The sequence below is a fragment of the Phasianus colchicus genome, chromosome 24, assembly GCF_987193195.1.
Source record: "Phasianus colchicus chromosome 24, bPhaCol1.hap1.1, whole genome shotgun sequence".
Classification (NCBI taxonomy): Eukaryota; Metazoa; Chordata; class Aves; order Galliformes; family Phasianidae; genus Phasianus; species Phasianus colchicus.
Genome location: NC_143459.1, coordinates 5256486 through 5283891, shown reverse-complemented (window position 1 = coordinate 5283891; position 27406 = coordinate 5256486). Strand labels below are relative to the sequence as shown.

At 45.4% G+C, this 27406-nt stretch overlaps 1 protein-coding gene across 2 annotated transcripts; it reads right to left on the bottom strand.

Moving 5' to 3' along the window:
- Positions 1-1387: 1387 nt before the first annotated feature.
- Positions 1388-27406, bottom strand: KIAA0319L (KIAA0319 like). Of its 2 annotated transcripts, XM_090123941.1 has the most exons (21): positions 27214-27405; positions 26177-26343; positions 21303-22000; positions 16382-16673; positions 14412-14513; positions 13787-13884; positions 12541-12628; positions 11707-11799; positions 10985-11117; positions 10377-10605; positions 9575-9698; positions 8882-9014; positions 8418-8566; positions 7965-8116; positions 7654-7792; positions 7190-7349; positions 6285-6427; positions 5834-5956; positions 5203-5293; positions 4739-4830; positions 1388-2791 (listed from the first exon to the last, which is right to left on the bottom strand). In XM_090123941.1, exons 2-21 carry the CDS (start codon positions 26316-26318, stop codon positions 2604-2606), a joined length of 3369 nt encoding a protein of 1122 aa, XP_089980067.1. In that variant the 5' UTR covers positions 26319-26343; positions 27214-27405; the 3' UTR covers positions 1388-2603. The 2 variants fall into 2 exon arrangements, with proteins under 2 accessions (XP_089980067.1, XP_089980068.1); XM_090123942.1 differs by lacking the exon at positions 5203-5293 and having other exon boundaries at positions 2653-2791; positions 27214-27406.

The window sequence follows — 27406 nt, the reverse complement described above, 5'->3', positions numbered from 1 at the left end:
GCGGTGCCAAACCCACATGGTCAGAGCGAGGACGGCGCGGGCAGAGGGGTGAGAACGGTGTGCAGCCCCGTGCTCTCACCCTGAGCTCCATGAAGAGCCCTTTTCTTTTCTCCTTCTAATTCCACCTGGGTGAGGCGGTGGGAGATGAGAAAGCAGTGAGATGAGCAGCAGCAAAAAATCCCTCTTTATTCACCAGAAACACTTGGTTAAAAAAAACAATTACTTTTAGCCTCGATGCAATTAACACTGCAATCAGGCATCGTGAAGCAGAGCTGGGCAGGCTGGGCAGCCCGCTGGTATGCAGAGGAGTGAAGGTTTAAGAGCAAACTGTTTTAAAACTGGATGGCAACGTTTGCCTCAATCATTTTAACGAGGGTTCAAAGTACGTTGATGTGAAAGGAAATAAAACCAGAGGCTCCGAGCGTTTGTCCAACAGCCGCCTCCGCCTTTAACTTCCACACATGGGTGTCTCTAATTGTGAAATCATAATGCATAGCAATGCAGAAACCTTCCCCGTGCAAGGTCAGAGAGGGACCACAGTGCTCGGGTAGCAAATGAGCAACGCTGGTGGTGACGTGGGGGGGGGAGGAGGGGGTGGAGGGGTTTGGGAGGAACGCATTTACTCTCACGCACGGCCCTGGGGAGCTGCGTTAAGGGCGCATTGTGTCACATCGCTGCAGCACGGGAGGGTCTTCCTCGTCCTCCTGCCCACTGCTGGGACACACTCTGCGCGCTCTGCCCCGTGCGGTGATGCTGAGGCACTGAGGGTTAACAGCAGCGCGCTCCGGTGCCGCACGGTGAGGGAAAGCCAACGGGAAGCTCTGCGCTGTCACAGAGCCACGCTCAGCGCTGACAGATGGCCACGGAGGGAAGTCCTGAGCAGGGAAACGCCGCAGCAGCTGACCGTGGCACCTCAGCCTCCGTGCGTTTCCTATAGAGAACGCTGAGGACAAAGAAAATAACCTCAGCCGTGCAGGTTTTGGTTCTTCCCTCTCCACCACTCTGCGCTCGCGGTGAGCGTTACTGATCTCTGCAGCAGGGAGAGCCGGCGCGCACACAGCACTGCAGAGGGGATTTCCCCACGAGGACAGCAAGGGATGCGCAAGGCAGAGTCCTCCAACACGGCACGAGCCCCAGGACCGCATCTCCTCCATCTCCTCCATCCCCACAGCCCCAAACCCTCATTCTCTCGTGGTCTGTTTGTCCTCCATCCGAAGGAGGGGGCGGCGGTACCCAAAACTCAGCGCCGGGCCGTGAGCAGCCCTGCAGCACAGCACTGAGCTGTGAGCCTTGCAGATACGGGGGGCACCTCTGTGTCACAGCATCCCTGCGTGTGGTCTGAGTGGAAGACAACTGATGGCCCAGAAAATAAACTCAGCAGCAGCCATGACCACATTCAGCAAGGGAAGGTTCCCCCGCGTTCAATAGTGTTTAATCTTCAACTCGCTCGACACAAATCAGTAGTGCAGCAATATAAATACAACTGAGGAAGTTAAAGCCTTTTGGCTTTCACAGCTCAAAAAAAAAAAAACAAAAAAAAAAGCCAGTGAACCGAGTTTTCCAGTTTTAAACACAAAGAAAGGCAATAAACTGCCCACCCAACCACTGAGGAGCAGGGGCATCCTTTGTGCCTGTAAGAGGACGGGGGTGCATCCCATGAATGCAGCACAGTGAGATATAGAAGCAGGTTCTGAGGGTTCCCTACCCCACTGCATTTCAAAATTGAGATATGGTTGATATTCAGTCTCATGGAGGGCTTAAAGACCAACAGAAAGTGCTGGGGGTGCTGAATTCCATCTCAGAGCTTTGGAAATTAAGTCTGCCGTGAGACAGAGGTACCAAAGGTGAGAGTCCTGTCCCTGCTCTGGTACCAAACAGCAGAGCCTGCTGCAGGAGGGGGTCTCCTAGCCCACCTAATTACCACAGACAGGTCAGCTTCCCCACACTGCCATCCCAGTGAGAAAAGTCTGACCGTTATTTAAAATGGCTACAAAACCCTCTCCTACCTGCAAGCTGATGCAGCATGACCACAGTGTTTAGATTCCTCCTCCTCTATGCTACAAAACAGCCAGTGCTTGTGAAAGGACAAGTCTAAATTAAAATAGTGCTTAAACCATTAGGGAAGGTGGAAAGAAATGAACAAAAACGGACAGCAGTAGTTGATGGTGAGCTGCTGGAGCCTGGAGGGAGCTCAGAGCACAGCCTGCAGTACAGCTCTGACCTTCCTTCTTCAAAAGATTTCCCAGGCAAAGGGCCTGGAAGTCCACAGGTGCTTCCTCTGCTGCAGTGAGGTGGGAGAGGAGGGTCCTGCACATTCACAGTTGCTCCCTGTGGCTCTGTCCTTCCAGATCCAGCTCTGCCTTTTCTGATGCTTCGCCTGTGGTTCACAGTTGTCTCCTCCTCCCTTTGATTTCCCTTGCAGTTCAAATTCAAGTACAACCAGTTTTAACTGAACGAAAAGAAAACCCACAAAGTTATTTTCTATGAAACAAGTTAGCAGCTGCTGTCCTAACCAAACTGGCCTCCAAAGGCCTTTGTAGAACAGGGACGGGAGTGGCCTTCTCCTTCCTACTGAGCTCCAGCAAAAGGCCATCTGAAGGGAGCTATAGGACTTCCTCCCTCTGGTTCTTGGCTTTCAGTGTCACCTGCCCGTTGCGCAAGGAGCCGTTCTGGCTACGGAGCAGTTTCCCTTTTTCACGGTCAGGCCAGGTGAAGATGGCTTCATCACTGTCCAGCTCCGACTCCGAGTGCATCAGGCTGGTGTTGAGGACCTGGGTTTTCTGCCTGCCACCTTTAAAGGAGAGAGATTTCCAGGTTAAAGCTGCCCTCAGTACCGGACAACCACCACAGCTCGCTCCATCCCTGTCTCATTTCACTGTCACGTCACAGGGGTGGCCTAATCTGACCTCCCCACATCTGACACTCATTCCCTCACACGCTGAAGCCAAAGACAAAGTGATCCTGTTTCAGAAACCTTGGCGTGACAGAGGTCATGCAGACACTGCACACAGTGCAAAGCAGGGAAACAAACCGCAGAATACCTGGGATCTGCCTCCCTGACCTTGCTTGAGGGCACTGCCTAGAAAGCCCTCTGGGGGCTGTGGGCTGTGGTAAAGAGAACATGCAGGTGTGCAAGAGGAGATCACTGCGTTCTTACTACTTTCCATACTCCCATCTCTGCTTCTCTTGCCTGCAAGGGGAGGGAGACAAATTAATGGGCTGAATTTCGATTAATGCACAAGGACGGGAGAGAGACATTTGCTGATATTGTCAGCAGAGGAAATATTGAAATTTAGCTTTTCCTTAATGGAGAAATGCAACATTTCCTCTGTTAGGAAATGCTCCATGAACATATCTAGAAGGAAAGAAGACGTCAGTCAGCAGCCAGCCCTGGAAGAGGCAAAATGAGTTTGGTTTTCAGGGAGCAAATGGTTGAGGCACATTTGCTACAGCCTGCAGAACAATAAGGCCTTTATTCAACAGTGGGGCTCTCCTGCACAAGGTGACAGATGGTCACATTAAAGCACAGTTGGGTGCTGAGGAGGAAACCCATCTGATTTTTTTTCTACAAGAGCGTGTGTATTTGTGCAGGTGGGATGGCCCAGCTCTCAGAGAATTACGTGATCAGCTCTGCTGCTGCAGTGCCCATCAGTCCAGTTTGCTGGAACACTACTGCATGGGATGATACTGGGATGAGTAATTATTTTCCACTAGTAATCAAGGACCAGGGACTATTTTTCGCTCCTCCTAAAAGCAGGACTAATATTCTTACTCAAAACACACATTTCAGCAGCTGAAGCACCACCCAGCATTTGGCAGGGCCACGCTTTGCATACACCTTCCCAATTCTCCCTCTTCCCCTGGTCAATCAGCAGGTGACAGAGGCTGGCTTTTGATATCACATACAACCACAGCAAAAACACTCCTGCCTGAAATAACTCTGTGATCTTTGCAGAACACCTGACAAGCACTCTGTAGCACAGCAGTGCGGACAGGAAAATGCTGGCTAAGAACACCAAAGACAAGTGGTTGCTTTTCTGCAGTGGGCCAATGGGCCTGCAGCCACAGAGAACACTGTGCACCTCATTGGTCTCTCTCCTAAGAGAAGCATTTGATTCCAGCAAAAATTAAAGAGTGGGTTAAGCTCTCAGAGCCTCAAGCCCACAAGGACTAGAATGGATACACTTACAAACAAGTCATCTGGAGGGGGAGAATATGAGAGCAGACATGAACAGTACTCTCTGCAGGCCACCAAGAATGTTGATGTTGCTTGGTGTTCTTTTGTTTACCAGTCAATGTCAATCAGTTCAGTAAAATGCTCAAAGACACTGAATTCATGCTCAGCTTTGCCAAGGAATTGCATGCTGGCAAGAAGCAAGCTGATTGAAAAGAGCACAGAACTACATGGAAAACTTGAGAGCTGGAGAAGCTATAGCTAACACCCAGTTCTGGACTTCTTGGATCAGGTCAGTCTCTGAAGAGCTTATGTGCATCCACTTTGTGATGAGAAGCAGAAACACTTGGACTAAACCAGTTTCAGCCCCAAATATTTAAACCAAAGGGTTAGTTAACTTGATTAAATAGCCTGTCTACAAATGAAACAAGCTGAGAACTTCTGAGACTCATCCATCAGTGACTAACATCATGTTTGTTTCACTCTGTGGTTTTTAAGTCCACTGAGAAAGAGTGTTCTTAGCAAGCACTAGGAACTGCTGAGCTCTTCCATCTCATGTTTTACCTGCTTTGGGATTTGGTTTTAACTCCAGGCTTTCTTGATCTGTTGCATCCAAAATCTTGTATTTGCTTTTTCTTTTGGATTTTCCTTTTCGTCTAAAGGGGAAAAGACAGAATTAAGAGGCAGGCTGCTTCTTTAAAAAAGTTAGAAGAAAAAAAAAACCCAACACACTGATCTTCAAAGCCAGAATACTTGCTTATTTCAGACTATTGTTAACATCAGAAAGCAAAGCATTAAAAACATTGCTTTAGTTGCACATTTATAGGCTAATCCAAGTCTCACTTCTTAAACGAACCCAGAGTTTTAGGACTTCAACGTTCCACTTGAAACATTGAGCCAGAAAAACTAACATCACAGGCCTGAGCAGAAAACCTGCTGGGATTCTGGGTTTAAAACTCTTTCACCTCCTAATGCAGCCACTTGGCTCTGCAGCACTGATACAGTGGGGGTTATGGCCTCAGTCCCACCTCTTGCAACAGCAGATCACCATCCAGGATAAGATTCCAAAGGCAACCACAATGACGAAAGATGCAATGATCACATACAGCACACTCCACTCTGAAAGCAAAACACCCCAGAGATAAAGACGTTTTGGCAACTCATACAGCTGACAGTGTGCACTTTAGATGACTACTCTTGAGACAAAAAAAAAGGCAGGCTCGACCTTTTGTGGAATTATAGAGGCTAGCACCCATCACTGGCAGGATCTCTGATTCTCCAATGGAAGCCAGAAGTTTGGGATCTGCAGTCTTTCTGCACAAGTTTGGTTTTTTTTGTCTGTTGTTTTAAAAATTTGCTTCCCTGTGGCAGAAAATCCCCCATAGGATCACAGTAGAAAAGGGGCATAATTTATAAGCTGAGAACAGACTCAACTCTTAGCAAATGGTCACCAAGAGGCTCTGAAGAGGAGTCACTTTCCTATCCATTATCTCCTATCTGAAGGGGATGCACTGTGAGACCAGGACAGGGACCACCTCCTCGTGCAGGCATGATGTCAGAGATACAGTGAGCAATCAGGCATCTTTTACACAGCGTACCTCGGGCTACAAACTCTGTTTGCCTCCTAAAGGTGAGCAAAGGCAGGGAGCTTTCACATACCACAGTTACTTTCGCCATCCCCCATCTGCACCTTGATGAAGTTCTCCATCCAAAAAGGGTCACAGATGCAGCGTTTGGTGAAGGAGTCACAGCGCCCGTGCTCAGAGCAGTTCAGCTGACATGCTGGGGACCAAAAACAGCAAGGTGAACTCAGTGACTCACACGTGAGGCATTAAAAAAAAAAAAAAGGATAAGACAGTTCAATATGGTCAACCACAAGGAGGTTTTTACTCAAATCTTGTCATCGCTGTGCAGTTCATTCCCACAGCTTAGCCACAACTGCAAGCAGGAAGAAGTGCAAATGTAAGCATCGAGGCCTGATGCCAAAGCAGTGAAGTCCTGCTTCATTAGCAACGTTACATGTAACATGCTAAGAAAATCCTGCCTTTCTTGCAAGTATCCAAAAAAAGTGCAAAAGACATTAGCTCACATCACAGCAACTCTGACTTACTGACTGTGTTAATTTCCAGTGCCCGGAAGATGAGGAAGTCTGACTGTTGTTTCCGTAGTTCATTTTTTAGAGTCCAGGCCACCTCCCGTCCTTTGAATATCTGATGGGGAGGCTGATTCTGCACAAAAAATACCATCTTCGTGCTGGAAGTCAGACAAAATGGTTATCTCTACTGCTTCTCCAAACACCAGGCAGTCATTCCCCTCTGTCTGTCATTACAGGGACTCGTTCAGAATCCCAAATTTATTTGAAAGTTGAACTTCAAGTAAACCTGGTCATGCAGTAGACATCCCACTGGGACATCTCATCCAATATCTTCAAAGCTGGGATGGTTTTTAGTTTGCTAATGGCTTTGTCAAGTCAAGTTTCAAACATCTCCAAGCACAACTTTGCATGCTCACACTACATATGGAAATACCCAAGCTTTATGGTCTTACTATTTTCATAATCTCCTCCCTTACCATGGGATGCCTGACCTCCAGCACAATCAAACCTATGGCAACAACAGGCTGCTGTTAATATGGATAATGTGGCTATCTGCAAACTAACACTTGTTTAGAAGAGGCCAGCTGTAGCTTACTTTAAACCACACTGCAGTCAAAACCAACCTTCTATTTTCTGTTCTAACAGCTATTACAGTGTTTCTCAACATTTAATTTCACATTAAATTGAACTAGTTGTGTAGACAGCAAAGCTCTTCTGGACAATCACCACCTCCAAAGGTGAAGGATAACCAAGACCTGCTTGGCAACTCCTCTTCTGACCCATGCAAGCAGAAACATCAATTTTACACAAAGTCTTTGTACGTTCTGGTTACCCAATCTGCTTCCCCAGGGAAAAAAAGCCCTTTGGTCACTAAACACTTAAGCAATTCCTCTCCTTGTGCATTCACAGACAAATCCTACCTTTGCTCAGTGTACGGCTGGATCTTTTGCACAGTGATGTCTGAGTCAAGGACCCCCAGCAGAACTCCTATCTGTCGGATAAACATGCCCTTCTGCCTCTCAGTCAGCTGGCTGACATTCACATCCAGAATCATCTCCACAAGGTTATTTTTCCTAGGATCTAGTGAGAACACAGATAACACAGACCTTTAGAACTTCTATTTAACAGTCCAGGTACAAGTCAGGTTTCTAGCATCCTTCTAAAATGCTTCTGGTTTGAATCCAGAAGTACAGAATACAAGTCTATGAGCCTCATAGATAACGACAGGAGAATCAGCCTCCTAGAACCACATAAAAATATGATTGTTTTCCCCTAAACGTTTGACCTTTTACAATTCTGAGCAGGATCTAGAACTTGCAATATAAACTGAATCCAGAACAACAGAAGGCTAATGCACTGTAGGTACAGCACAAAAACCACTCACCAGGTTTGACTTCCACCGTGGTCCTTTCTACATCACTCTCTCCTTTGGCATCTGTTACTCTGAGATGGAATGTGTAAGTCCCTTCTACCAGATTGGACAGGAGAAGCACCGGATGGTGGTCTGAATTATTTAAAACCTCCTGGAAGGCAGAGAAAAGCAAGTATCAGTAAACTAAGCATCTAACTAGCATGGCTTATCACTAACAAGTAACCAGGGCAATGATCAACTTTATATTTCCTCAGGAGCTATCAATGCTCCCTCTCTCTAACAGCTGTGATGCTGCAGGATGCCATTTATAAAAGAAACTTTACCCCAGCTGCAGGGCTCCCCTCATCCCGAGTCCACAAGTAGCTGACAATTCCCTTATCATCAGAGGATTTTGATCCATCCAACTCAGCTGTATTTGTAGGCAAGGTGATGACAACATTCCCTGCAATCTTTGCAACTGGCGGCTTGTTTATCTCTAAGCAAACAGAAAGAAACAATTGGAGAGAAATCTGGTAGTGCCCAATGAAAAACTACAGCCTTAGACCTCTACTGTAACCCAGAAATCCCCCTCTGACACTGGTGGAGAGAAGTGCAATTAGGTATTGTGGGAATCAGTGAAAAATATTACTCCTCCAGGAAAGGGCAGACATCTGATCACTGAGGCAATTTCAGTGCTCTGCTCATTATCCTTCATCCATTCCTCCTAAGTTTGCCTCTTGCTCAATTGCTCAGAGATAACCTGGGCCCCAGGTAGTGCTGAGTATGGCTGGACCTACCTTCTTTGACAATAACGTTGACAGAACTTTGGCTCTGCAAATTCCTCTCATCCTTAACTGTAAGAGTGAACTCGTATGTCCCAACCTGAAGGCCTGTTACAGTGGCAATGCTGCTGTTGGCGTTCTCCAACTTGACACCATCTGGTCCCCTAAACAGAGTAAAAAAGGATCAGTTTCAACTTTGCACAGAGCATGGGAGCTGACCATGAGGCTCAAGCAGAGTTGACAGGGTTGGAAACACAGTTGCCTGGAAATACAACTGCTTGGCAGAAAGCAAAATTATTTTCTCCCATCATAGCAAGGTAATCAAAAGAATAAAGGGTAATATTCGCTCTAGTCAGTGGTGAAGCTTGTCATGCCTGATGTGACAAGGATTTAAGACAAGAGGGGTATATGTGGTGTGTCCTGTTTGAAATGAAAGACCCAGATACTTGCAGAAGAATTGTCTGGAAGACGATACTCACCGTGTTTTTTCCCAAAGAAAGGAGACTATTTTCTGGTCATCTGAGCTCTTGCTGCCATCTAGAGTGGTGCTGTCCACAGGAAGAGTTAATTCTTTATCAGGACCAGCATCTGCCTTTGGGGGCTTATTGTTTTCTGAAAAAGGATTGCAATACTTTTTACACATATGCCAGAAAGGTGGAGCTTGCTCCCCAGCATTAAGAAGTTCCTCCAAGAATCCCTACTATATTTTCTGCCCGTTATTTCAATCTTCAACTCAGACAAAGTGAGTCAAAAAGCAGCTAAGAATTCAGATCAGAGTTTTATTGACACACCTACACTAAAAGGTGGATTAATGAAATCTGGAAGTTTTGATCTTTGATTCTCATTCTCTAAGCACTACTTCACTTTTCCTGCTCCTGCCTGCCAGGACTTAGCACTGTGAGCAGAGACAGCACTCAGGAAACACAATCCTGCCATCACAGGTGGATAATATTAACTAGATGACATTGTGAAAAATAAGATAACAGCCTACAAGGGTAATATTTGTAGAAATTTTCTTAAGTTGGTTCATCAGCAATGTAATACCCTAGAAAGGTCCTCAATTAGAGAAGCTTATCTGGAAGCATTAGAAAGCTACTACAAGATCTAGAGTATGCTGACAGAAAGATGCCCACCTGGAACTGAAGAGGCAAAAGCAAGGAAGGGCAGCTTACCTGGCTGGACTATCACAGTGACCTCTGCAGTGGACTGGTGCCCAGCAGAATCAGTCACTATTAGCTGGTAAGTGTAGTCACCTTCTTGCAGTGCAGAGAGCTGCAAGACTGGTGTCCTCACCCCCTGTGAGAAAACATATTAATGTATTGAGAAGATTCTCTACACCAATGATCTGAAGACTCTGTTTCTAAAGCCACTGTTATCAGCAGGTTCTAGGTGTTCATTATTACCTCCTGTTAAAGGACCAGAAGTCTGCGTCACTTCTGGGAATCTCAATGCCATCCTGACTCTTGTTTTAGTTAGCTAAAAGATGACACAGTCTGGCTCCACACCTTCTGACTGCACTTAAGCATCCATCCTACACCACCATTGATTTAGCATTCAGTAATGTTCTGAGGAGTCAGCAACTGAACAGACAGAAAGCACACTTCCCTAGCAGTCACATAGGTTAAAGGGAGATACAAGCTATGCTGAGACCTGCTATATGGAACAACAGAATCCAAAGCTATCAAGTTCTCATTTCTCTTAATACTCTATTCTCAAGCAGTATTTAAAACTGCATTGCTCAAGAAAGGAAATAGGATGCCACTGAAAACCTGTGGCTAGACTGGTGCACCAGCTCAGCCATAAACTAATAGCATCTTTGTGTGGATTTAGTTTTAAGTATTTAATCGTCACGTTCTTACTCTGTAAGATTAAAAGACAGATTTGCTATCAGCCATTTAAAAATAGCTTGATCATAGAAAAAAAACCAAACAGCTAACAAGTAATCAGAGATGAGTATAGGAGACCTGCACTGACCTGCATCTCCATCACCTTCCCTTTGCTGTTAGGGCTGAGCAGCCACTCGTAGCTGACGATGCTGTGATCATCAGTGCTCTGGTTGCCATACAGGGTGATGGAGTTCTGAGGCAGGGTGATCACTTGGTTTGGGCCTGCGTTTGCCACTGGTGGATAATCCACTGCTTTGTTCACAGTCAAGTTGGCAGTGGTAGAATTGCTGGCACCATCTGAGTCCACGACTGTTAGACTGAAGAAAAAACACAAATAACTGTGAAAGCAACTAAGAGTCACGATTATCAGAGCAGAACATAAAGTGGTGGCTGGAGATGCACAAGAAAAGCTAGAAACTTAAGACACTTAAGGACAGTATTTCCTTTTCCTCATCTAGAGGTGAAAAAGTACCTTCATCATCTTAGACCAGTGCTACAAACTAAGAATAACAAGCAGCTGGATAGCTTATCTTTTCTAAAGTGAAAAGCTATGAAACCACCTGAAAAGGTAGGAGTGAAGAAGAGTACATCAGAAAATAGAGTACCCTTCCTGTTTGTTTGGAGAGCAGGCTGACACTTTAGGAATATTGTACATTTTCTCCTTAGGGAACAAGGACTGATGAAGGTATAACCTACCTGAATGTGTAATTGCCAGGAACCAGGTTGGTCAGTGTCAGTATGGCAGTGTCACTGGAAACCTTCTCTTCCCGCAAAGGACCCTTCAATTCTTCCCAGTGATAGCTGACAATTTTATCATCATCAGTGCTTTCTGTGTCAATTATGACAGAAAATGGACTTTCAAGGAGTTGGAAAATAATGCTTCACAATCCCAGTTGTTCAGTTCTCCACTTCAGTGCTGGGCTTAGCAAACAAAAGTTTTTTTGGTTCAAGCCCAACCTCAGATAACCAAAGTGTCTGCCCTCATCTACTCTGCTTCAGGGGTGCATTTGAATATCCTTAATTCCAGGTTTGTGTGTTGAGGAAATGGAAAAAAAAAAACAAGCACAAAAACAAAAAATACAGATAAAATAGAACTAGCCCTGGACAAGTTGATTCAAATGCATTTAAAGAAACTCCTGAAAAGCTCTACTGTGAGCCAGGACCATTACGAGTGATGTGTCAGCTAACCAAGGCAAGCTTAACACAGGAGGCCAGTTCTTTTGATTAAGTCTTTTTTTCTAGGAGAATCACTCAGGGCAGTGCCTTCAAAGGAAACACGGAGAGGTGCTGCTGTGTCAGCATGTGGATTCCCCCCCTCCTAGAAGCAGAAGCTGATTCTATGCACTGAACTTATCCAACAGAACCAAACACAAAAAAAAACCAGGCATAGTAGACTATTTAAAACAGGAGGTACTCACGGCTGCCATCAATAACAGTTGAAATTGTTGGCAGTGAAATCTCCTGGAACGGTGGGGAGACGATGGCAACAGGAGGACGATTCACTCGAGGCTCTGCAACAAAAACAGAGCTGTTACAATGACACCTACAGGCAGACCATGGTACAAAGCCCTAGCTGAGGAACTACAAAACTGCTTTGCTTTTGGGCACTAGGAGTGGTGAGCAGAATACATGCTGCACATCTTCCCTTTCCTCATCTCTATCTGTCCCTTCAGACCCTGCAATGATTTAACTGATAGCCTGGTGAATCTAGGAGAGGAGTCCAAAATGTGGAGCAGATGTGCTGTGCAGCTTCAGGACAGGCACTGATCAGACAGACTGCAGTGATCTGCATGATCACCAGCACAATAATTCTTGCTTCCAGCAAGACAGGAACCAATGCAGGGAAGCAGTGCTAACAAAAAGGACTTAAAAAAGGAAGGAGGAGAACTGCTACCACACTAGTACTCTAGAAATGGCTGCAGTCCATCAGTGCTCCCATGCTGAGATGAGATGATTCTAACTGAGCAGCACCTAGAGCTTCTAGTTTCTATTGCAACAGAGGTCTGCCAGCATGAGGCATTTCCTAAGCACTTGTGTATTAGTATTCCAGCCCTTGCACTGGGTGGCTGGCCTGCATGTGGTACAGCAAATAGCTGTGTGTATTAGCACAGCTTCACATTTCAGGAAGTGACTCAACACACACACACAGATCTCAGCACAATCAATTTTCATGATGTTAATCTAGGGTCCAGTCAAGTAAGCAAAACAGAGAGGCAGGAAGTTAACAAAAGATGCACTGATACAGAACTCACTTGGATTCACTGTTACATTCACATAACCCTCTCCATGTGCATTTTCCCCATCCACAACAACTTTGAATTCATACAGGCCAACAGTAAGCTGCAAAACAAACACAAACAATTATTCACCTTTGATCAAGACAGCAGAACCACAGTTTGACCTGCTGAAAAGTCAACTCACCATGCCCTGGTACTGTATTAGAAGCACAAAACACACAATTCTGCTCCAATCTATGCATACAAGGCAAAGCATGGCTTCCAAGCCAAAATGATACTACGTATATTTTAGTTCACAACAACTAATCAGAAACTAAAGACTAGTATTTCTTATTGCCACAGGTTTGTCAGTCAAGACTGACTTTCCATCAGCAACAAGCAAACAGAACAGGTCTGAGAGATTAGTTCAGGCTGTCTGGCCACAGGAAACTGTACCAGCAGGGTGTGTTTGAGATTTAAAAAGCCTGCACGTAAGAAAAAAAAATCTCTTCTTATGTGCTTTTACAAAAAAAATGTGTTTCTTCTCTTTCTTCTATGGGATGAGTCAGTTTGTCACCCTTTCATCACAGGTGAACCAAAATGAGAAGGTGCTGGACAACAGTCATGCTATCCAACAGACTGAAAACCTGGCAGGGGCAGACGTGCTCCTTTTGAAGTGCTTTTCTCTGCATGGTATCACAACTAATGCCTGCACATTTTGTTCTGAGTGCAGAAGAATCCATGATGCTCAAAGGAATGTCCCATAAAAACAGAAGTGTATAATTCATACAATATTTAAAGTCGTTTTCTTGTTAAGAAACTCCATGTGCAGAACCCAACAATCCTTCCATTCCTTTAGATCTTGTCTAAAAGCAGCAGCCAGGGACATGCTAGGAGGTATTCCATTGCTCTAAGCTAATGGAACCAGCCAGTCCTTTTAGAGACTAGTACAAGGCTTCCAACCTAAACAGACCACTGCAGTGTTTCGGTAGTAGAAACACTCACAACCTTTTGTTAATGTTAAATTGTGTCCCTTTTAGTTTGATACATCACATGTAGGCAGCTTTTAGATCCTGAAATCCATTTCTCCCTCTCATTCCGGAGCAACCTCCTTTTTCTAAGGGACTCAGAAGAGGACTTGTAGTGAAATGTTGGCTGCTTGCCCATCGTGCTATTTCCTATTCATTGTGAAATCATACATAAGCCTTTCCTGGCTGCCAAGATTCCTGTTTTCTCCACTTGGCATTCCATACAACAGGACACCAAGCAGCACAAGCTTTACCTTAGATAACTTAAGGGTCTGGGAGTGTTTCCCTTCCATTTCTCCACTGTAGTCTTTCGGATGAGTAATCAGTTCCCACTCATAGGAATAAGTGGTTCCTTGAAAAAATAACAAAAAAGAAAAGCTCCAGAAGTTCGTTTTTAAAAGACTGCCTTCCTGCCTGCTAAAGAAAAGCAAAGGCATTAAATATTTACAAGGCCCATTCTGCTGCACGGAGAAATGAGACTGCTTAGAGTCTGGACTGCAGCTTTTTGGGAATATACCCAAGAAAAGAGACAATCTGTGCTTCTAAACACATTTACTCCAAAGCCAAAACCCATCTTTCTGCCTGTAAGGCATTACAGAGCTTTGGAACAATCACGGCTCAGGATGGTAAGAGAGAAAAGCATTATTGTGCTCACAAATCCTGCAGGCACAACATAACTGAACAGGGACACATCTCATCTACCCCTGCTGCTGTGCACCATGTAACTTGCTCGCCTCCACTCCCACTGCTATTATTGACATGGAAACTGTTTTCTGACAAAAGACACTTTCAAGATTGCCCTTTATTTAATGCTGTTTGTAATGTCTGTTGGTCATCTCACCATCCCTGCCTTTGGCAGAATCCCCAGGGAAGCCTTACCAGGTGGTGGTTCAGGAAGCACAAATGCATTCAGCTGAACTTCATTCTTTGGCAGGGTGACTTCTACGCTGTCTCCTGCAGAAACCACCAACTCCTTCATAACTGAGAGGGAGAAAGACAGAATGGAAAGAGAAACAGAGTAACTACAGATGTATGTAAAAACCACCTTTGCTTCAGAGTCTGTGGAATAAAAATCAGCAGCAAATGGCTGTATTTTGTAAACACCTCATCACTCAGTGTAACTCCTGTTTCAGGTTTCAGTTTCATTGTTAAAGCATGAGCACTAATGGGCAAAATTACTCTGCCACCTTCAACCCTTTGCAGATACTGGGCAGCTCCTGCTCCTTTTCTGAAGAGCTGAAATGTGACCCTCAGGCCCTGCACAGGGGCCTCTGTTCAGTCAGGTCCAGCAGGATGTGAAGGGCTTTTTGCTGACAGGTTTTTGGCAGAGAACCCAGCTGCAGTCTCGTGGCAAAGCAAGACAAACATTGCTATTTACCAAACTGCAATTTCAGATCTTTACAAATATATGAAGAATCCAAGGCATTTCTTAGTTGAAAAACTGCTTGGGGGCTAAGAAATTTTCTAAAATCTGCATAGCTACAGCAGTGAGTACGGGAACTCAGAATACAAACCTGATCCTTTTGTTTATATTTTCTTTTTATCCTTTTCTTTTCCAAATAGGAAATCACTGCAGCACTTACTATGAATTTTCCTCCAATACCATTTCAAATAAATTGGCAGCTAAAGAAAGCTTACTCCCTCCTAGTTTGCTACTTCCTAGTTTGATCCCATCAAAGACAACGTTTCAAAGATAGGTACCAAAAATTCAAGTAAAGATAGACATGGAAAACAACAGTAAATATTTAGCCTTTTTTTCCCATTTATTTAATAGCTATTGGAATCAACCAGTTAACTAAAAGAAAACAAATTTATCAGATCCTTTCTTCCCTCAATTACTCCACCCCCTGAGATTTTACAGCCCCATCAGTCTTTCAGCTGCAAAGAGTTCCAAGGCAAAAAGAAATCTGACCTCATCAGAAAACAAACAGAGAAAAACTTAAAACTCCTCTGAGAAAAAAAATACCCTTCACGTGATCTCTGCACTATTGAGCAAAACAAGGAGGCCCTGGCTATGGTGCTTTTCCAGCACAAACCACTGAAGATATTTTAAATAAGTTTTTTAGTTGGGTTTAAGTCCTTAAAAAGAATTCTAACTTGATTAGCACAGGCATCCAATCAGCTGCCTGCCTAAAACATCCTTGGATGCAACATTTCCCTTAAACATTCTGTTTGTTTCCTTGTAAGGGAAAAGAAACCCTACATTCAGAAGAAATTCAGAAAATTGGATTAACTGAATTCTGAGCTGTCACACAACCAGTATACATTGGTCAGTATGAGCACACGTCCCCACAGCATGAGCTGATGGCCTGTGTGGGTTAACAGAGCTGCCCAAAGTGCATTTTTGTTTTCGTTGATCTTCAAATGTTTGCTTTAAGAAATACCAGTGTGAACAGAAATGCCACTTTGCTGCAAAGCACAGCGTGGGCGAATGGCCAAGCACACTGCTCTTATGTGCACTGACATTTCAGAGATGGAAGGCAATCAGATGCACTCCATTTTGAACAGACATTAATTAAGCTTTCTGCTGAACTTGATAGAGAACAACGTGTCACAACTGCTGAAAAAATGCTTCACATGACTGTGCCTCACACATCTCAACCTGCACTTTAGCAACAGAGATATCATAGTTCCTTTCAATCCATTCTTAGAAACAAACCCAATGGTCATATGCAGATTTATGATGCCAGTATCTTATGATGCAGATTTATGATGCATGCACTAACGCACATGTCTCAACATTCTTTTGATGGTACCACCACTAAAATACCCAGTGCTTTCCAGTGCTGCAAAGGTTTATCATCAAAACCTAAAGAGGTGACCACTGAGGGATCCCTGCATGCTTTCACCTGGTGCAGTTGCAGTAGTACTCGGTGACACAGCAGTGTTTGTCTGGACTGGAGAAGCACTACTATTTGTGGGAGCACCACTTGGCACAGAAGTAGCAGCCTGCATCTTCGTTGTGCTTTTCCCCCGTGCAGGGCTGATGGTGGGCAACGTATCTGAGGAGTGGGTTTGGATGAAAGCATCATCCAGCAGCTCAGGCTTCTCTGTCTTTCCAATAGCTGTCAAGCTCAGTGCCACAGGACTGGAGAGCGTGGTCAACACTGGTGGCTCTGGTGCAGATGTTCCTGCATGGATCTGGAAAAGAAAGAGTAGTTTTAGTTGAACTGAGCTCAGTTTTGTTTTGCTGTGTTTGTTTTGGGGATCTGCTGTGTTTGCAGAGGATCAAAACTCTGTTGGATTGTTCTATATACTGAACTCCACCAAAAGCTGCACTTCTTCATTTTGGGGGATGCTGAGAAGTCCCTGGGTTGTTTCTCCCCATAAGGATGATGTTTTACTGCTTCTAAAACATTTCTCCATGTTATTCCACAGCAGAGAAACCATTTCCAGCTGAGCAGAACACCAGTTGAGACCTCAGATCCGAGTACAGCATCTGAAGTGTCACTGCTGTTGACGTGGCAGAAGACCTGGGCTCAAAACTGCAGAGAACAGGACTAAAAGAATGGAGAGGTGGAATAACACAGGAGCAGAAAACAAGGATTGGGAACTGGGGTTCATTTGGGGCCTTTGTTTTGGCCACGTCCTCCTTGTACTGAAGCTGCACAGCTGGCAAGCACACAGAGGGAGGGCTGCAATGGCATTTTTATTTAATAATCAAAGACTTTCAGCAAGATGAAATTTATTCCGAATCACCCTTCAAAGCAAGGTGGTCTGACATAAACAACTGCCTCAGTGCATGCCAGGGGAGATGCTGCTGGGGCAGGGAGCAGAGCCTGAGGGCAGAAAGCTTGCTCACATCTATACAGGATGAACAACTTTATTGAAAGTAATCAAAGCGGCAGCAACAATTTCCTTTTTTTCCATCAGAAAATTCCTTTTGCAGTACCCAGCCCCGGTCCAGCTCTCAGTCCAGCAGGCCCTATTCTTGACAATCCACTTTCCACCATGAAGCACGCATTCTGCTGAGCTAACCCTACTTGGGGAACGTCTGCTAAATGTTTAAAATGGAACAACTCACTGTTTTGGACTTTGGAGGTGTTTTGGAACTGGACTGCTCACCACTGCTCCTCACTATGGGAATTGATCACAAGCTCACATTGGAGGAAACGTTCTCAGGCTTTTATGCCATGCTTTTGGCATCCAGTCCAGGAAACAAGTGCTCTAGACTACAGTGGGCAACATCCTGCTGGTAAATGGGCCAGGCTTATTAAGTATTAAATGCCAGTAGTAAAAATAAAGCCATTCTGCATGCATTGGAACAGCCAGCCCAGCCACGAGCAGCAATGGAAGCACTGGAAGTTGCTCTGCAGAAACATTTTTTGCTGTTTCAGGCAAACAAATTTCCTTCCTCCATATCCTGGTTAGCCTTCCCCAGCCACTGAAAGCATTGCCCTGTGCTGCTCTCCAACAGCAGCCTCGAGACCAGCAGCTATGTGACTGGAGATAGTGGCACACCTCTTACCAAGTAAGATCAAGTCAGAAAAGCTTCATGAGAGCTCAGCAGCCAGGCAGGAACTCAGAGACACTTGAGACAGGCTGCTTCAGGAAGGCACAGGAGGGGAAAGCCTCCATGATTGCACACCACCACAGGGAACCTTTTTTTGCTTAGTGAGAATCGACCCACATGGGCTGCAAGAACAGCTGTCACAAATAAGGCATAGCAGCTGCAGCTCTGCTCTGCTCAGGAGTATTTTCACTGAGATGGATGCTTCCTTGAGAGGCCTTTAAATGCCTAAAATACCTGATGGTTAAGAAAGACCCTTTTCCTCCCAGAAGTCTTCAGGATGAACTGACAGCCAAATGTCTGCGTACAGCTCAAGTGAGATAAGCTTTGCCTGGGGCAACATAACAGTCAAAAATGCCTCTGATGCTTGTAAGCTGAGACATTTCTTATCTTTTCCCAATAACCCCAAATTCTTTAAAGCAAAGAACAGAAGATCTCATTCTTGGGGATGAGGGGAAGACTACAAGTTTGCCAGCTGTCCTATCTTATTAGCTTACAAAACAGAGAAAAGTGGCACAGTGGCCCAAAAGAATGTGTCAGATGTTTCTTATTCCAACCTATAGCTGCCTTTGTCTGGGACAAGTGACCTCTCTCCCTGTCTGACAGCATTATGTCTGTCTGTAAAATTCTAACAGAGCAGCTACGTGCACCAGGACCTGCACTGAACTCGATGTACTTTAAAGAAAAACACCCATGATCTGGAGTTCTGTTTCATCCTTCAACTTAAATGGGCCTTTCTTTGGTGAGAGGGGTGTGCATACACAAAACAGGCTCTCTGCAACTTTGATTGTTGGCTCTGTTGTAAAAACCCCACTTTAAAGGCTGCAGATTTTGCCATGGTCTGCCTGCAGGTCTGCTGCAATGCTGCTGGAGCCCTTCTCGTCAGCAGTGCTGCACTTAAATACTCCTCCTGTCTGGCTATTACATGCACTGCTGGATTCTAAAATTGGCAAAGTATTTCTACAACAAGCTGGAAAGATTTTGGTGCCTGGCAAATATCACTCACTAAAGGAAAAGCCCAAATTTCCCTTCCTTACTTAAGGACAGGTAAGGGTGCACTGCAGTTTACCCTGCTGTGCTTCTCCTTCCCCCATCTCTGCCACCGTAGCATGGATGTAGTAAAGCCACAAATTAATGCTAGCTGCAAATTAGCAAACGACACTGCAGATGGCTATGGGGCTGTCAGAAATGTGAGAGGAAAATTAAAGCTCAGTGAGGCAATGCCTTCCTAAAACAGCCACCTGACCATTCCCTGCATTCTTTAGGGAAATCCTTTTATTTTCTCCTTGCCACGCATTCAGTATTCTCACCCACTTCAGATGTTTGATGCTCCCAAGCATGCACTGCTGTGCATGCAGTAATTTCCTCCAGCTTCCATCCTACCTGCCAAATCTTTGTAACAAATACAGCATTAGAAGCACTGCATTCACCTGCTCAAACAATGTACCTGATCAAATCTAGCTCAGATTAAATTCTATTGATTTCACCATGCGTGTAACTTTACTTATTTTGGCCCCAAACCAACCCAGCTTGGAAAAATCCCTACTTTGGCATCTCCCTCCTGCAAAGGCTGGCCAGAGCCCAAGTACAAAGCCTTCAATGTTGTATCCTTGGCCTAAATTAAACTGCTCTCAGATCAGAAATGCGAGGACAGCTGCATAGCTTGACTTATATTTTGCTGGTGAAAGTTGGATGCTTTGCTAGCCAAGGAATTAGCCCAGGGCTGGGCAGCATCAGCCTCAACTCAACACTCCTGTCAAGGTGGTTTTTCTTAATTCTTCCTTAAAAACTGCATCCCATACCTCAGAAATGCGGTTGCCAGGAATTTCATCACCTTTTAGGAAGAATTTGTAGTTGTGATGAACCAGAATTTCATCAAAGATCCAGATCTCCTTGCTAGCAAAAACCAGAAAGGTGAAGGAAACCCATTCCCTCACATACACCTTAATGACAAAGAGGAGCACTTCTACAGATGGGAAAGTTGGATACTTAGCAACATTCACCCATTGATTACTTCATGTAATTTAGTATTTGCAGCCCATTTGCTGACAGGCACTGAACAATGCAACATGCTACATGCAGAACAAGCAGGGAGATGCAGCAGCTATTCTAAAGCAACAGAGGTTCTCAGCACAGGTCACGTGCAGAATAAATGAGAGGATGGGGTCACTGTGTAAACCTCGAATAAGAGGAGGAAGGAAAAAGTAGCAGGGTAGAAATGCTGCAGTAAAGCAGAGGAGAGAGAAAGCTGAGCTTTTATGTCAGCCCTGGGTGCTGCAAGGCTCTGGAAAATCAAACATTTGTAAAGTCCTGGTGCATGATTTCACATGGCAGCAGGGCAGCCCTGCAGCTCCACGTGGTGCACCTTGGCTGCTCTCCACATCCTGCTCACAGCCCCACCTGGAACCACGATTTGCATTCAAAGGAGAGAAATAAATTCAGGCATTTCCAGAACGTAGCAACAGGAAAAGGCACCAGGCTTCAACACTGCCAAATCCTGGAGACGTGGCAGAAGATATGTAAGGAATTTCACAAAGGATTCTTCTTTGACCATCATCATTTGTGGGTTTTTCTGTATATTTCTAGAAATATATATTTGCAGATTTTAAAATGCTAACTTCTCTTAGGACTAACATCTGGATTTACTAGATTAACGTGGCACGAGCTTGCAGTAGAGTCTGAACTGGTTTCATTCAACCAATGCCAACATAAGCTTTTGGGGATTTGAAAAACTGAAAGCCTTCAAAAATAGAACAGAAAGTTAAGGTGCCAACACAAGTAAGTAGGATGACATGGGAAACCATAAAAGTCCATAGATAATATACCTCACTGCCTCTATTCAGTACTCCAGAGGAAACAGTTTTTGACTTTGTGGGTCCAAAAAGGTACTTTAATGGTGTCAACTTCCAGGTCCTTCCCTCTGACATCACAACTATCATACCTCACTTCTGCATCTCATTTGGTCAGTATATTCCATGACCTTATACAAAGTGCAAGCATTATTATTACTTCCATCTTCCTTCTCAGTTTATACCAAATAGGAAGAGTGGGGGAAAAAAAAAAACCTCATCCCTCTCTCAAAAAATACAAAACAAAGCAGAAAATTTGAACCTTTGTCCTTGCCTTGCTGACAGGAGGCTGAAAGCAGACATCTAGAAAGTTATTCTATCATGTAAACAGTCCAAATCTATAGAAAGCAAGAGCAGTAGAGTGACAGCTATCCAAGATAGCCCCACTGCAGTCCCAGCAATCATACTCACCTGTGGGAAGCCAACACTGTCTGCATCACCAGATCCATTCACATTATTGCTTTTAGGAGGGAACGGGCTTTTGGTTTTCTGCTCTTGAGGATTCTGCCCATTTTTCAGCAAGTCTTTCTTTTGATTTGGATGGGCCTCAGGAACAGGCCTGTCCTCCCCCAGGTGCTTCAGTACTTGATCCTTCAGGCGCTCTCTGTCACTTCGGCTGCTTCTAGATCTGCTGTCTGATGCTCTGGCTGCAGCCTCACCACCAGGGTTTGCTGCTGTGTCCCCTTTCAGGAGCTGCACTCTGTTATTTGCCAAGCTCCGTTTCTGGAAAGACCTCCACAGTCGTTTTTTCCCCTGGACTGGGATGCCCCATTCTAACCACCTGCGGAGCCAGGTCTTCACATCATTTTCTGTTTGAAGCTTTGAGAAGTGCTCTGTGCTTTTGGATTTCTTTAAAAACACCAAAACAGAATCAGAAGTGCCAGTCCTGTTTGTCTGACACACGGCAGGCACGGAGCAGTTCACCTGGATGCACATGTTTTCCAAGAACCAAAAGGCATCACAGGCAGGGCTCTGGCAGCAGGCAGTCTGACAGGACTGCACAGTGTGAAAGCCTTCCAGGAGCTGTAAGTGATGATCTTCCCATGACTGCAAACGTCCACCAAGCAGGATCTTCCCTGGCTCACATTTAGATTTGTTCCAGCTTGCATCTGGGAACAAGGAAGACAAAGACAAGTCTCAGTTTTCTAAAACAGTCAACAATAAATCCTCATCACTACTGTCACGACAAAGTTACCATAATCTGCCCATAGTTTCCCTTGCAGTAGTAACAATGCCTTGTTTCACAGTATAAAAGCAATTATCTGTCACATATTTCTTTACAGTTAAAGTTGCTTCAGATTTCAATTGGGGGTAGAGCAGCAATTGCTTTACATATGGATTTTTTTTTTCTAGCATGAAAAACTGGAGTGCTGGTAGGGATCAATGGATTAAAGGCTTCCAAAATTCAGAGCTCTGCAGATTAAGGACTCCCTAAAAATAGACTAATGACCTATGGGACTGTTACACTGTGCTGCGTTCAGCATCCAAGGCATAATAGGTCACTGGAAGATTACTTTACCAACTATGCCACTGGACTTTGAGTCGTGCAGCTGGAAGCTGTGCTCTGATCTGCCCCCCTCCCTGTTAGGACCACAACACAAATGGGGAACTTTTTTTTTCTTCCTGTTAAAGTAGTCACAATTTCCTTTTTTTTTTTTCCTTCTATTTTTCTAACCAAACGTGGAGCTCACAAGCAGCAGCGAGCCTCCACCTCTTGCAACAACCACCCTGGGAAACTCTCTGTGTGACAGAAACACAATGTTTTCCACCTTGGCTACTTTTATCATTTGACTTCAGAACGTTCCTGCCACGGAGGCACTCACCTCACACTGCTGATGTGGCAACGAACTCTGATCCTCTGAATCACAGTTAATACCCTGAATTGGCAGCACAGATTTGCTGTGACTTTCCCCCTCCTTCTGCATCAACCCCCAACATCTCTGGGATAACATTGTATGACCAAAGAAAGCGAGCAGCAATGACAGATGCATTTCACTGTAATCCAGTTATCACAAACATCACAGTGGGTGTTACAGCTCTTCTGTTACTCATCATTAAAGGCTTCCAAATACATTAATTTTGTTTACCCAGAGTGGATTTAGGACACCTGTTCAAAATAAAGAGTGATGGCCATTTTCACGTTCCTTCCACATGCATCTCTTGCAACACCAAGACTTTCAACTCAAAATGGGAACTCGGACCACGTGGAAAGTTTGTTTATGATACAGCAGAAAGAAAGAAGGAGAAACGTTATTTATGGCTTATTTGTGAGACAAGCACAGCAGAGGCAGTTTGAAGACGAAGCTGAAGCAAGCCAGCATCAGGCACAATAGAAGGCACCTGAGATCTGTGAGGGGATCACAAGGGCCCAGAGCTCTCTGTGGGTGCCTGAGCCCAGAACTGCAAGAAAGGAAGGGAAGCTCTTCACTTGAGAAACTGCAATCTGTGAGATATTGCATATGTTCAACAGAAGGAGATGTTGACAACAGCACCTTTAAGATCAGCACCATCATCATCACACTTCATCAACACAGCATTTCCTTGGAGAGCAGGCAGACAGGCAGGCTGCCCAGGGCCAGCAGCTGACCTCATTACACTCTGAAATGCTGGGCTGACAGTCACCCCAACACGTGGCTGTGTGCAGGCAGGGATGAGCACCTGGAACAGACCTGACAGGTGTGGAAATAGGGCAGAGCACCAGGAGGGGCTGTGAGCACAAGGAGGATGTGAGCATGCCAAGCACACGTTGGGCTTGGAGGAACAGGCAACAAATGGAAGGATGAAATTCACAGCAGAAGTGTTAAGAGGATCTTATCTGTAGAGATTTGATTTAATCATAGAGTTAGTCAGGTTGGAAGGGACCTCAAGGATCATCAAGTCCAACCACAGCCTAACATAGTACCCTAACTCTATTTAGTCTTAAAAGAAAACAACAAAAGATATCCTCACTTTCTGTTTAAGGTGAAGCTCTGTTCCTTAATACCTACTGTGCAGAAAGTGCTGCTTTCCACATCCTTAAAAACCCTTCTCATCCTGAACTCATCCATCACTCCTCAGGTTGAGCCCTGGCTCATGCCTACCACACAAAAAAAGGCTCAGTGCAGAACGCAGGGCTTTCCAATCACAGGTTTAGAACTAAGCACAAACAGAATGGGTACATTTAAAATGTAAAGTGTTCCCCAGGAAGATATCACTTGTGAAAAAAGTCACTATATAGACAAGCATTATATGCATGCATCTAAAATTTGAAACTCTAATCTCCATAAGCATCTCCTAGGTATGCCAGAGCCAGGATTTAGTCTAGATGACAAAACACCACCATGCTGAGAAGACTGTTCTCTTTTAACCCGCTGTGAAGTCAAAATGCAGAGATCTGAATTATATTTCATCCGGATTTCATTTCCAAAGTTCTGGTAGTGCCCACCTAGGACATGTTTATCTGAAATAAGCCAATATGGTTTCTGTATTGCTCTACACAGACAGCTCAATTAACTCAGAGAAACAACAGAAGTTAAACAGGCAACACACAATATGGAAGGCCAGCAATGAAGATATGCATTTTTCATAGAAGCACACTGATTTTCAACTATGCAGTTCCTGTGGTGTTTGGCAGGAGTCACAAATTCACACAGCTTCACTGAATCACGCAGAACTCTTCTATCTGCATTTGCATTTCAACTCTGGTCTGCCAAGAAAACTCCCCTGGCCTGTTCACAACACATTGCTTCCCTGGATCCCATAGGAACACCCTAAGGGCAGACAAAGCCCCACACTGATATCTGCAGCCCTACAAATTGGGATCTCTGCAGCACCAGGCAGACATGGACCTGTACCAAATGAGTGGAGGCAGCTGTAAGCACAGGCAGTTACCAACTTTGGTTTCCTTAGACAGAAGCCACCTGTTCAGCCCCTTACAGCTCCTCATGCTACATCCTAAGCATGGCAGCTGCACAGAGGGACCTGCAGGCTGGGTCAGGCCAGCAGGGTGGTGAATCTGCTCACTGTGATCATCCATGCCAGCAGCTACAGGGGATGCAAAGCAAATCTGCAGCAGGAATGTCCCTGTGAACAAGTCCTATCCTAAGCTCCAGAAAGGTAACCAGCCTTGCACAACACAAAGCACATGACTGCTGCATACTGTGTGCTTAGTCACTCCTCAATACTGCTTTTATCATTTTTAGCTCTCTAGTATATATATGCAAAAAATGCTGTCCTTCTCAGTCTGTAGAGCTTCTGTCCCTCTGATGCAACTCGCAGCTCTGCTGAACAGCAGGGAACTAAAATGGATAAGAACAGTTTCTATTAATAAGCTCAGGTTCATAGACTTAGGCAGTTAATCCCCAGTGATAGGGAATTAATGATTAACAACTTGACTGCACAGACTTTTTTTTAATCTGTCACACGTAACCAAGTATGTCAACACAGCTCCTTGGGTAACCCCACATGAACACACCAATTTCTGGGCACCTCTGATTCCTCTTCAGTTTAACAAACTCTGCTGCCTAAGTGATACCTACAAAACCAAAAGAACAATGTGCACATATGGTGAAAATGCCACCTCCTGGGGAAGATGTGGGCTTAAAACACTTAGAGAAATTTAACCCATTCACCTGAAAAGATAGAATTTGATTTTTTTAAACAAAAGAAGACCCAAGCACCCAGTCCATTACATGAAAGCCTCCACGTAAGAAACCCATCTGGTGTGTTTACTTGAGCAAGAGGTTAGTTACTCAAGTTTGAACAGGAAACATAAAAACAAACAAAAATTACCTGTAGGCAAATAGACTATTGACATACAGTGCTTGTGGAGACTTTACAAACATTAGGTGCTTCAAAATGCTCTTGCCTTCCCAACCTCCTTCAAGTACTGCTCAGATGAAATTATTAACCAGAGTATCACTCGTTCCTTTTTGGGAAAAGGATTTTCAGTTCAGAGAAAGCTCCCTGTGAGATACAAACACCTGAAAGCCAGCAGTACATGCAAAGATGCCCAACAGGAGCAGAGTGGGGCAGACAGACACCCTGCTGCTCAATAAGCAGTTGGGTGCCAGAGTGATACAGCATTATGAGAAACAAGCCCTCATTGCCCCACAGCTCTCCACAGAGCTTTGGTTATCCCACATTTCTGACAGCTCATTTAGCAACAATCAAGTTAGTTTGGTTTTAATCCAGCTACAAAGGCTAGCAGCTAATAAGCTTCACTTTCCTCTCTGAGTATTTCAAACGGGTGAGAGGGATAAACATCCACAATACAGACAAGGTCCCAGGCAGAGCAGCACAATCACCTGTTGAGGAGCACAAGGCACACAGGCAGGCGCACAGGTAGAGCAGCTGCAGGCTTCTCAGCTTCCTTGCAGGTCTTCCCCAGCAATATTGTGGCAGAAATGGAGCACTGATGCTGAGCTTGACTTCCAACCTCTTCTCCATGGCCTTTGTGGGCAGCAGCAGGGTTCTGGAAACACAGAAGATATCCACTGATCATTGGTATATTCCTGCAAGGACTCACTCAGCATGATGAAGAGCACAGAGTGTTTGCAGAGGAAAAGGAACACCTAATCTTATCAGCTGAGCACAGCAGATAAGCAACCATCCACGCCACAGTGCTAAAGTCAGACCTTTAGCAGCACAATTCCCAATCACCGAACTGCAGCACGCCTTGCAATTCCCCACCCCGATTCTACCCCTTTCAGCAGCAAAAACACCAAACAGCACAAATTGCAAAGTCGTGTTTGGGGCTTTTATGGCTTCCAATAACCCACGGGGGACGGATCCTCACCCAGCTCCTCCAGCACAACACACACACTGCCAAACCACACATCTGTGCAGCGATGTCACCGCTCACACACTGGTGCTGCTTGGTGCCAGCCACCAACAAAGCCAGCACAACACAGAATCGTTGAGCAGCACGAAGATAAAGGCACGTCCAGCTCTGTGGGCACAAACCAGAAAGCAATAATCTTCACCAGTACCCTGTATATCAGTTTTCAGTGCCCTGAATGTCAGTTCTGGAGCCTCAGATGCTCCTGAAATCCCCACCATCGCTAGGCGAGGTGCCGTACAAAACGTCAGTTCTGCACGAGGGATGAACAGCGCCTGTCTGCAGGGGGAACGGCGCGTTACAGGGCTCGAGGAGCTCAACCTGCCACGGCTGCAGGCTCGGAAAGCAGCGTCACCACAAAACCGGCCACCAGCACGCCGCTCCGAACTGTGAATTGTTAAACCCGGAGGGAAGCCGCCCCGCACACGGAACCGGCCGGCAGATCCCGGCACCCCGCGCTGCCCCACGGCCCGACCCGCGGCGGCTCCCCGCGGCTGCACGTACCGCTCCGCTGCTCCTCACACCGGGCGGCCGGGCCTCCAGCGCTCCGGGCCGTCGGGCAGCGCGGCCTCCCGCCCTGCGGCCATAGCGGCGGCCGTCCGCTCAGGCCGGAAGCGTACCGACACCTTCCGGAAACGGAACGGACGCACCGGGAGCGGCGCAAACGGGGCTGCGCTGCTCCGCTGCCCGGCTCGGC